At 30.3% G+C, this 12,758-nt stretch overlaps 1 protein-coding gene across 1 annotated transcript in view; it reads right to left on the minus strand.

Annotated features, from left to right (window-relative positions):
* The window catches only part of sos1 (son of sevenless homolog 1 (Drosophila)), a 62,450-nt gene that overhangs the window by 42,733 nt on the left and 6,959 nt on the right, over positions 1 to 12,758 (minus strand). Inside the window, exons 2-6 of the mRNA XM_067387697.1 lie at positions 7,666 to 7,791; positions 6,526 to 6,657; positions 3,721 to 3,885; positions 1,757 to 1,966; positions 1,538 to 1,681 (exon numbers count right to left, since the gene is read on the minus strand). Coding sequence (XP_067243798.1) covers positions 1,538 to 1,681; positions 1,757 to 1,966; positions 3,721 to 3,885; positions 6,526 to 6,657; positions 7,666 to 7,791 — 777 coding nt within the window. The remainder of the gene's footprint in view (positions 1 to 1,537; positions 1,682 to 1,756; positions 1,967 to 3,720; positions 3,886 to 6,525; positions 6,658 to 7,665; positions 7,792 to 12,758) is intronic.

Raw genomic sequence — 12,758 nt, forward strand, 5'->3', positions numbered from 1 at the left:
ACTTCAATTATTAAATGATACATAAAAGAAACAGTATTTGAAATACAGGTAACATTACAGCTACAAAAAAAAAAAAAAAAAATCTAAAAAGAAGATTTATTTAATTACCATTAAAAATAAAATAATTTATTAAAAATTATGATAATAAAAACAAATTAAGTTATTACTATTAAAATCAAAATAAATGAATTTATCAATTATAATATTATTAAATAAAGTTAATTTATTAGATTACTACTATTAGTATTGTTAATTAAAATATTTCTTATAAATTATAATATTAATAAAATAAATTGTTAATATTAATAATATACATTTAACCCTAACCCTAAATAAAATTAAAATAAAATAAATGAACAATAATAATAATAATAATACATAATAAACCATAAATTACATTACTGTTATTATTAAATAAAATATATTATTATTATTATTATTATTACTACATCTTAAAAATGAATATGATAATTTTAATTTCTTATACATTATACAGATCAATTAAATTATTAAATTATTATTATTATAATTATTCATTTTATTAAAATAATTTTACATTATATTATTATTAGTAGTAGTAGTAGTAGTAGTAATAAATTAATAAGTAAATTAAATTAAATACATTTTTTTAAATTAAAAACATAATTACATTTAATAATTACTTAAATTTCTTATACATTATACAAATAAATTATTTAAATTATTATTATTAAGATTACATTAAATAATTAAAATTAAAAATTATTTAAATTTCTTATAAATTATTATACAAATAAAATTAATTAAATAAATTATTATTTTACATTAAATTTAATAAATTATTTTAATTTCCTATAAATTATTATACAAAAATTATTAAAATTATTATTAAGATTAAATGGAATAATTAAATTTAATATTTTAATTTCTTATACCTTATTATACAAAATTAATTATTTAATTTATTATTATTTTACATTAAATAATTAAATTAAATAATTATTTAAATTATTATACAAATAATTTATTTAAAATATTATTAAGATTACATTTAAACATTTTATTTTTTATAAATTATACAAAATTAATTTACATTATTATAGTTTTACATTAAACAATTATTTTAATTGATTATAAATTAATTCATTAAATTATTATTAAGTATATTTTTTAAAATAAACTAATAATATTAATTTCTAAATACAAATTAATTCAATTATTACTATTATAATTTATAGTTCATTTTAAGTAAAAATTTAAAATAAAATAATTTATTTAAATGAATTATAATATTATTAAATAATAAATCATACTAACAATTTGTTGAAAAAAATCATTAATTCATTGATTTTCATTAGATGTAGCTATTGCACTTTGCCAAAAATAATTAAAAATAATCACATAAATAATATTCACACACGCAGAAATATATTATATATATATATATATATATATATATATATATATATATATATATATATATATATATATATATATATATATATATATATATATGTACATGTGTGTGTGTTTATAATATTTATAATCACATATTCACCTCAGCGAGGTCTTCAAAACAGCTGCCGACCAGCGGATGAGGACTAGTCTCATCTGTCATCTCCACCGTATCTTCAATTAACCCCAGCAGCTTCACCGTCACCTCGTGGATGTCCACGATACGACTGAAGATGTTCTCCACGTCCTACAGGAAGAGACACACGAGTGAATCCAGCTGCCGGAGGAAGAGGAGCGTGAGGATGAAGAATCTGCGACTCACGTGAGGGGAGAACAGCATGGTGTTGGAGGCGAACGGCTCGCGGAACACCTTGATGATGAGGTTGAGATCTCGCAGATACTGTCGTACCTCCGCCATGAACGCTTTCACCAGGTCATAGTACATCTGCTCCTCTGACGCCGACGGCTCCTCGTCCATCAGAGGAAACACACTGATGTCCTCCTCAACCTGATGGAACATGTCCATCAGCACCTGCAACCATAGCAACAGGGGCGGAGCTTGAGCAAGAGCTGGGCGGAGACTGAATCTGTCATTTGCTTGAATGTTGATGGGTTTCGTTAGAGCTGCATGATTAATAACACCACAAACAAAGAATAAAACTGAAGATTTATGCGGTTTGATTAAATATAAGTGCGGCGCTTTAGGGGGTCTGTTAAAAGTCAATGTGATCAGGGGAGGCAAGTTACCCGCTTTTTAATGTCATATTTTTTAATATTTGCATTGTTTTATTTTTGTTTGTTTTGTTGAGGAGGCACTGCCTCCCTTGCCTCCTTAAAAATTTAATATTCAATATTTTTTATAAATTATCATATTTATAAAATAAGTTATTAATATTAATAATATAAATATAACCATAACCCTAAATTAAAAAAATTAATAAATAATAATAATAATAATGAAGAGACTATAAATTACGTTAGTGTTATTATTAAATAAACTCAAATAGTATTATTACTACATCTTAAAAATTAATATAATTTCTTATAAATTATACAAATAAATTAAATTATTATTATTTAAATAAAATAATTATTTTAATTTCCTATAAATTATTATACACAAAATTATGTAAAATTATTATTAAGATTAAATTAAATAATTAAATTATTAATAATAATTTAATATTTTATATTATATATTAATATATAATTAATATTTTAATTTCTTATAAATTATTATAAAAAATTATTTATTTTACATTAAATAATCAAATTAAATAATTATTTTAAATTCCTACAAATTATTATACAAATAAATTTAAATTATTATTATTATTATTATTATTATTATTATTAAGATTACATTTAATAATTACATTTAAAAGAAAATTAATTTCTTATAAATTATTATACAAATAATTGAATTATTATTATTTTATTTTACATATTAAAATTAAATTAAATAATTATTTTAATTTCTTATAAATTATTGTACAAATATTTAAATTATTATTATTTTACATTAAATCATTCAATTAAATAATTATTTTAATTTCTTATAAATTATCTTTCGGAGGAAACACCTCTGGTGTGTATATATATATATTAGGGCTGTCAAGCGATTACAAATTGTAATCTAATTAATTACACGCTGTGGTGATTGATTAATCAAATTAATTGCAAATTAATCACACATCAAATTTGGCTGAGAAATTACCCCCAAAAGATAAAGTCATTATTGCATTAAACGAGAAAAGCATTAAATAGACATTACAAAAATAATTTTTTGGGTGAACTATACCTTTAATGTTTTTTTTATTAATATGAAAGTATGAAAATTTTTAATTACATTAAAATAAAACACCGGGTGGTAGGTGAAGGTAAATGTCCAAATGAGTAGAGTCATATATTTGATTCATTCAAACAGGAATTAAGTAAACGGCTCTCTTTATGAATGAGTCACTGAATCATTGATTCACCCGATTGATTCGTTCAAAGCACGGATTCATTTAGAATCCGAAGCCCTGCTATTATAATTGGCAAATTGAGCAAAAAGCAGACAATACTGTGTCTAAAATATAACAATACTGACTTCTTATTTATTGAACTGTTGTATTAAAATCAAATCGGGACAAAAAAAGCACCCGTGTGATACTGCTCAACTATATCATGATATAAATATGAGACAAAAACAAATAAAGTGGCATTTTAGGCTCATTCTAACTGCATTATAGGCTCCATCATGCAGTGAGATGTTGCCCTGCTTCATGTTCAGTGATGTCATACCTTATCAGCACACATGGCCACTGTGATGTCCTGCTGCGAGATCTCATAATGGCGAATGTTTCGTACGTAATTTCCCGCCAGCTTCAGTATATCCGCAGAGATGTACTCCAGCACCGCCACGATGTACACGGACACCTGATGGTCAATTTTGTACCCCAGTACCTCCTGCAGGAGAGATCAGAACCATCACTGTGATGATCACATGATCAGTTCATTAATGAACACAAGAGTGCCAGTAAAACACACTACAGACTGAAGAGATTTTGGGTTCATGGTTTCAGGGAGCTGCAGCGCCCTCATCAGGACGTCAGCGGTACTGCAAGGAGAACTACTGAACTACACATGATAAATTATTTCAGACCTCACAACAAATATGAGCAGCAGGATATGATGTCATAATCCAGGGCTTCTGTTATAATGATAAATAGTCATTTAGCTGAAGTTTATACTTGTTTTTGATCATGTTTGATCATCTGTGATGATTAACTCTTATCATATCTGATTAACACATTTCTAAGGCATCTAAATTATTGATTTTTTTTAGCAAATTAAAGTCTTTTAGTATAATCGTACAAACGTCCTCCTTCAGCTTCATGTGTCTGTGAAATCTGCACTGATTTTTAATGCAAGAATAACTGATATTGTTAGTAATATTTATCAAATATGCTTTTGATGAAGGTTTATTATATCAATCATCATTGTATTGCATTATGTGTTTTAAAACTACAGTTTTGATCATAAAACCAAGCATTTAAACATATTATTGGAGGATATTGATATTTATATGAATTTTATGTAAGTATCTGCTTTAGTGTTATAAAGATCTTATTGATTTACATTACAAGCATCTGAAATTCATCGTACTTTTTGTCCATATAAATATCAGCATCTGCAGCAAATTGCATATTTTTGCTCAGTTTGGGTCTGTGAATAAAATTGAGCTGTTTTTTCCTTCATATTCTTACTATATTTTAGCCATAAAAGCCTGATGTATCAAATATGAAAACATATATAAAAACATTTTTTTGCTTCTGTCTAAAAAGGTTAAATAAACATTTAACCACTTCGTTTGAGAGAACTATCATCGTAAACAGAGAAACTCAAAGCTCTTGACAACCCATCAAAATAAAAGTTCGATTTAACTTGACAGAAACATATCAGTGTTGTAGAGTAGAATTTAGATAAATAAAATTTAATAATTTATTATTAAATTAAACAGTAAAGCTCTGTTGTGAAGCACATTGTTGGACAAAATGTTTAATTTCATGAATAAAAGATAAATTAAATGGTATGCGTTCATTTGATTGCCGGAAAAATAAAAATACGGAACAGAATTTCTGAAAAAAATAAAAATAAATAATCATTAAAATATATTTTTTTTAATTAAAAAATTTTGTTGTTTTTAAGAATTCAATTAATTAGACATGCTTATTAATTATTAAAATGTCATTAAACCATTAAAATGGAATACAGTAAAAATAAAACAGAATTTGAGGGAAAAGAATAAAACGTATGTCATTGAGCCCTAAATAAAATGTAATTTTTTGTTAAACTTTTATTAAATTGTCTCAAGTCTCAAGTTTACTTTATTTATAGAGCCCTTTTCACTACAAAGTAGACCAAAGGACTGTACAGCAACAAAAAAAAAAAAAAATTGTTAAATACTTGCAAGTATATAGTATATGAAAATTTAGTTCAAACTTTGACCTGTGGAGGGCAGTAATACACTTAGCAGTGTCTACACTGCTGGAATTCTAATAGAGAAGAAGAAGAGAGCTAGTTCAAGATGAGCATTTATGGTTAAAACATATAAAAGTTTTAATTTTTTTTTTAGAAAATGAGTGATGGTTTCTCTGGATAAGACCCTTATTTCTCGTCTGGGATCGCTGTAAACTGTAATTTTGAGCTTCAACTGTTTGGGCTCCAGTGAAGTCCACTATATGGAGAATAATCCTGGAATGTTTTTATCAAAAACCTTCATTTCTTTTCGACTGAAGAAAGAAAGACATTGAACATCTTGGATGACATGAGTAAATTATCAGGAAATTTTAATTTGAAAGGGAACTAATCCTTTAATGCTATAGAAAAGCAATAAAAGTTTTCAGGAAGAGTGTTTTCAGCTTGTTTATTTTCGTATAAAAATATGGCATACAGTTCAAACAATGGTATAAAGCTATTCAAAACGTAAATTGTGATAATCATAATTTATAATTGCAATTAAAATTTCAAGGGAATAATCGACAATTTATGATTTTGATTTTTAATTAAAAATTCAACATCCTGCATTTCATGGCCAATTCACACTCTGAAAGTGAAAGTGTCTCAAACTCACGTCCAAAAAGACAGAATATTTGTCTTCATAGATTGTGATAAATTTACACTGTATCCCAACCAGTTATGACATGATGAAATAAATCACATCTTTTCAATGTTAATTCTGTCCAAACCAGCTGCAACAAGCAGAGATACGGCTGTATTGAATTGTTCTGCAATGACCGTGACTTTAAAGAGGAACTATTATTCCCCTTTACATCTTGGTGTTATTTTTGGGCTCTACTAGAACAGGTTTTCATGCTTGAATGTTTAATATTTTCCTCATTGTTGCAGCTCCTCTCTTCCCAGTCTGTCAGTAACGCTCTGTTTAGTTCCTGTCTCTATGAAGCCCCTCCTTCTGAAAAGCACAATGTGCTCTGATTGGTGTTTGGGAAATGTCCCGCCCCTTACCAACTAACTAACTCAACCAGGCCCCGCCCCTTTATTTAGTATACGCCTTGGGCGGGAATTATTTAAAGACACATGCATTACCTTCAGAAGAGGATGGATCTTATCCACCGGCAGGGCTAAAGGGTTCCTCCTCTTCCTCTTCTCTATAGCAGCCTGAGCGTCTGCGATGGCCCATTTCTCTATCGGGTGCGGGAAACTCCTCTGCACACGCTCCTGAGGAGCAACAATCACGTATGAGATGGCGAAACCAGCAGAAATAGAAAGAAAACAGAGTTTACATGTGGGGCGTCACAGGATAAAGGACTGAGGGATGAAGGACGATTCTTTCACACAGTACAATGCGAGAGAGATGAAGAGTGATGATGATGGCTGTGAAGCTGAGGATGAGGATGATGAAATCTAAAACCAGAGAACAAGCGGAGGGACCCGACCATGATAAACCAGCGGTTTAACATGCTCTGTGGTTGAGGTCTTAACCACAAACTAAAGCACCTGTCCATCTCACAGCTGCCGTCTGTGAGCAACGACCAAACACACAAAAACATGTGAACATGAGTTAGTGAAGATCATAAAGCCGTCTGAAACACTCGTGGAGGAAGAAATAAGAAACACATTAAAGCCAGTCACACAGTTTAAGATAAACATTATAATTCACTAAGATGAGTCCCATGATGCTCAGTGTCATGAAACAACACGCCTCTCTTGCATCATAAGTCGATATGTTTTTCATATTTTGTGGATTTCAGATTCAGATCTCAATGTGGGCGAGTCTGGCTCATATTTCACCTTATAAAGAATAGAACGGCTATTTTAAGGAATTATTTGCACTTGTTTTCATTCTGGAGTAACAATGCTGAAAATTCAGCTTTGATCACAGGAATAAATTACATTTTACTATATATTCACGTAGAAACAGCTATTTTAAATTGAAATAATATTTCATAAAATTTTACAGTATTTTTGATCAAATAAATGACTTGTTGATCCCAGTAGTCTTATTTTATAAGCTACTTTGTGATTTTTTTTTATTCTGTTTTTGACAGATCAATATGCTACTAATAGAACTGAATATCATTCATGTGCTGCAGTAGCGTATGACAGTGAGGTCGCGAAAAACGGAACCGGTGAACATGATCAATCTGACCGCGTGCATTTAGCTCTAAACTCGTGCTGGAATGCGGTTAATGTGTCGGCAGCGGTTTTCATGGTGACGGCGTTCACCTCCACGTCCTGTACGGTGCGCGGCTGTGCCTGACAGAGCGTGTTGAGCAGCACCAGGATCAGGCCCTCGATGTACTGCAGCGCCTCCTGCTGGGACGACAGCTTTGGGTGCACCTGATTCAGCACCTGAAACACACAAAGAATGCAATTACATCAACATGTGAGCAACACGTGAGCAATATGTGAGCAACATCTGATCAACACTTAAGCAACATCTGAGCAACAGGTGAGCAATATCTGAGCAACATATTAACAACATTTAAGCAACGTCTGAACAACATTTGAGCAACATCTAAATCAACATGTGAGCAACATGTGAGCAACATCTGATCAACATCAACATCTGAACAACATTTGAGCAACATCTAAATCAACATCTGAACAACATCTGATTAACGTCTGATTAACATCTGAGCAACATTTAAGCAACATCTGATCAACATTTGAGCAACATCTGATCAACATTTGAGCAACATCTGATCAACATCTGATCAACATCTGAGCAACATAAGCAACATCTGATCAACATCTGATCAACATCTGAGCAACATCTGAGCAACATCTGAGCAACATCTGAGCAACATAAGCAACATCCGAGCAACATCCGAGCAACATCCGAACAACATCCGAACAACATCTGATCAACATCTGATCAACATCTGAGCAACATCTGATCAACATCTGATCAACATCTGAGCAACATCTGAGCAACATCTGAGCAACATCTGAGCAACATCTGAGCAACATCTGAGCAACATCTGAGCAACATAAGCAACATCCGAGCAACATCCGATCAACATCCCAACAACATCTGATCAACATCTGAGCAACATCTGATCAACATCTGAGCAACATCTGAGCAACATCTGATCAACATCTGATCAACATCTGATCAACATCTGAGCAACATAAGCAACATCCGAGCAACATCCGATCAACATCTGAACAACATCTGAACAACATCTGATCAACATCTGATCAACATCTGAGCAACATCCGATCAACATCTGAACAACATCTTATCAACATCTGATCAACATCTGAGCAACATCCGAGCAACATCCGAGCAACATCCGAGCAACATCCGAGCAACATAAGCAACATCTGATTAACATCTGAACAACATCTGAACAACATCTGAGCAACCTCTGAGCAACATGTAATCAACATCCGAGCAAAATCTGATCAACATCTGATCAACATCTGATTAACATCCGAGCAACATCTGATCAACATCTGATCAACATCTGATTAACATCCGAGCAACATCTGATTAACATCTGAACAACATCTGATCAACATCTGAGCAACATAAGCAACATCTGATCAACATCTGATCAACATCTGATCAACATCTGATCAACATCTGAACAACATCTGAACAACATCTGAACAACATCTGAACAACATCTGAACAACATCTGAGCAACATCTGAGCAACATCTGAGCAACATGTGATCAACATCCGAGCAAAATCTGATCAACATTTGATCAACATCTGATCGACATAAGCAAAATCTGATCGACATAAGCAAAATCTGATCAACATCTGATCAACATCTGATTAACATCTGAGCAATATTTAAGCAACATCTGAACAACATTTGAGCAACATTTAAGCAACATCTGATCAACATTTGAGCAACATCTGATCGACATAAGCAAAATCTGATCAACATCTGAGCAACATCTGATCAACATCTGAACATCTGAGCAACATGTGATCAACATCCGAGCAAAATCTGATCAACATCTGATCAACATCTGATCAACATCTGATTAACATCCAAGCAAAATCTGATTAACATCTGAACATCTGATCAACATCTGAGCAACATAAGCAACATCTGATCAACATCTGAACAACATCTGAGCAACAAGTGATCAACATCCGAGCAAAATCTGATCAACATCTGATCAACATTTGAGCAACATATAAGCAACATCTGTGCTCTGAACTGCACAACTTATGGTTAAAAGATCGCAATTTCAATTCAAACACCCACGCGATCTTATTCCTAAATGACAATGATTCGCCTCTGTCTGTTAAACCTTCTACAAGTACAATCAGAGCGAAGATTCCGATATGTGTTCTGATCCAGAGAGAGCAGTTGTCATGTTTAGGTATGAAACAGCTTCAAACGGTCTTTTCAACCGCACAGCATCATTATTTCTGTCTTACAATAATTCATATTATCACAGAAGTACTGGATTAAAAGTTTATAGTTCAGATATAAACACTGATGTCTACGATAGCAATCAAAATAGATTAAATCACCTTTTGAAAGCAACTCGATGCTTCAAATAAAGTTTGTTTGTTGCTTCAAATAAAGTTTCATTACATTGTTACACCAGTAGGTGGCAACAAGTGACTGTTAAACAAATGTATGTGTCACTGAATCATTCATTCAAAAGATTCATTTAAAAACGCTGATTAATCCAGTAATGAAACAAGAAGTATTAAAGACAAGACATTAAAACTAACAAAACAAAAACTAATAAAAAATGAGAAACAAACAACTTTAAAATCAAAATGAAAATGGAAAATAAAAAACAATTCAAAATAGTAATTAAATATATAATTAAAAACTATCAAAACAAATCAGACTTGTGTCTTTATTCTTCCTCGCACCTAAATCTGAGTGTGAGACAGTTTCTTCAGCTCCCACAATGAGATATTTTTAAAATCGCAGCCTAATACAGCCAGAGACGTACAGCACAATCTGAGGGATTGTGGGTATTCTAGTGCAGTCTGCCTGAGGACGTCTTCCTGTTGAGACATCGTTCAGACACGACACACACAAACTCAGTTCCTCATGTGAAGTCTCAGTGTGTCAGTGGGTTTCTGTGTGAGAGCTCAGGGAAATCCTCAACTCAAACTACCGACGCTAACTAAGCCACAGCACAGTGATGGGCAGCTGTCAATCAATCTAAACCACAACAAGCCTCTTCAAGCATCAGTCAGAGGAGCAGAGAAAGCACAGTGAACCTCACAGAAGTGCAGAGTCAGCAGCACTCCTCATGACATCGCAGTGGAGCGACTGCATGTTCAGTAGCGATACAGAACGCTCGACTTCTCCACAGTTATGACAGGAATTTTACTCAGAAACCGCAGCTAGTACAGGCCTGCGTTCACACACGCGAACACTCTTTACCCTGCTGTACCACAGTACACAATCCAGCCGCTGCAGTGACGACGTCAGACGCTCGTGTACAAACACGGTCGGGTTACTGGGGCAAGAAACATCCGCCACAGCTAAACCAATAAAACTAATGATGACTGAACAGAATCAAACTCTGATTCATCCTGATCAAACTGAGCTTCATGAGCTCATGAAAATATAACAATGCATGAACTACATCATAAAAATGTAAAATTAAAATAAATATATTTTAAAATAAAACCATCAAAATGAAACGCTTATTATTACTTGAGTCAAATATTTAAAATTAAAATAAGTGAATAATTTTAAAATATAAACAAAAACATTAAAAATAATTAAATCATACAAATGTATATAAATACATAATTTAAAAAATAAGAACAAAATAAAACTTATTAAATAATAAATCATAAAAATGTCAAATTAAAATAAGTAAATAATTTTAAAACAAAACAAAATCTAAATAAAACTTAAATAAATGTAAAATTTAAATTTTACATTTGTGTGATTTAAGAACTATCAAAATAAAACTTACTAATTAAATAAAAAGTTAAATTAAAACACATCAAAATAAAACAATAAAATGTAATTAAATTATAAAAAAATTCATTTAATTAATTGCATTATTTTAAAATAAGAACTATTAAAATAAAACTGACTCAAATTAATTAAATCATAAAAATTATAAAAAAATTATTAATTAATTAAAATAAAAAATAAATTATACAAATGTATATAAATACATAATTTTAAAATAAACTAAATAAAACATTAAAACATTTAAAATAAGTAAATAATTTTAAAATAAAACATTAAATCACACAAATGTAAAATTTAAATATACATATATTTAAGAACTATCAAAATAAAACTTACAAATTAAGTCATAAAAAAGTAAAATTAAAATGCATTTTAAAAACAAAACAAAATGTAGTTTTATTTTTTATAATTTAATTGACTAAAATTCATTAAAATAAAAACAAAACAAACCTTAAAAATAAATAAATCATACAAATGTATACAAATACATCATTTTAAAAATGAGAACAAACTAAAAACTTATTTAAAAAAAATCAACCATAAGAGTCAAATTAAAATAATAATTTTAAAATAAAACAAATTAAATCGCACAAATGTAAAATTTAAATATACATATATTTAACTATCAAAATAAAACTTAATCATAAAAAATTAACACATTTTAAAAATAAAACAATCAAAATAAAACACTTATTAAAATGTAAATTATAAAAAATTATTAATTTTATTAATTACATTATTTTAAATTAAGAACAATTAAAATAAAACTTTAAATTAATTTAATTAAATAATAAAAATTAATAAATAAATCAAATATACCTACTAAGTCAATAAGTAAAATGAAAACAAGTAAATTATTTTAAAATAAAATCATCAAAATAAAGCACCTACTAAAAAAGATTAAATATTTTATTTGCTGACCTGCATGTCATGTGAGAGAACTGTGAACAATCACCGTCTCTAAATCACTGAAATATTACCTTTAAATCTCATCTGTCTGATAACTGACTGACGCTGGTTATTTTGAAGACATCAGAACATTATAAAGTGCACATGGCTCTGGTTCTGTCTTCTGATTGGTCAATGGTCTCAATCTAGCCCTGTAGAGACTAATTATTAACCTCAGTTTACATGCCACAACTAGTGAAGATACACGACACCAACCAATCAGATTAAGAAAAGCGCCGCGCTGCTGATAACACGTCTGAAACCGCAGACATGTTGACAGACACACAGTTCAGGGTGGACGTTTTCCTTTTGCTTTCTGTTCCCATGCGTTTCAGACTGCTGCTGCTCTGCACTTGGATCACATGCCTGACGCTTCATTCCCAGCATTCCTGTGGCGGCACTATGGCGTGCTGGTATTTGGTGGGAATGTACAGTACAGTA

The sequence above is a fragment of the Chanodichthys erythropterus genome, chromosome 6 (assembly GCF_024489055.1).
Source record: "Chanodichthys erythropterus isolate Z2021 chromosome 6, ASM2448905v1, whole genome shotgun sequence".
In the NCBI taxonomy this organism is placed as follows: Eukaryota; Metazoa; Chordata; class Actinopteri; order Cypriniformes; family Xenocyprididae; genus Chanodichthys; species Chanodichthys erythropterus.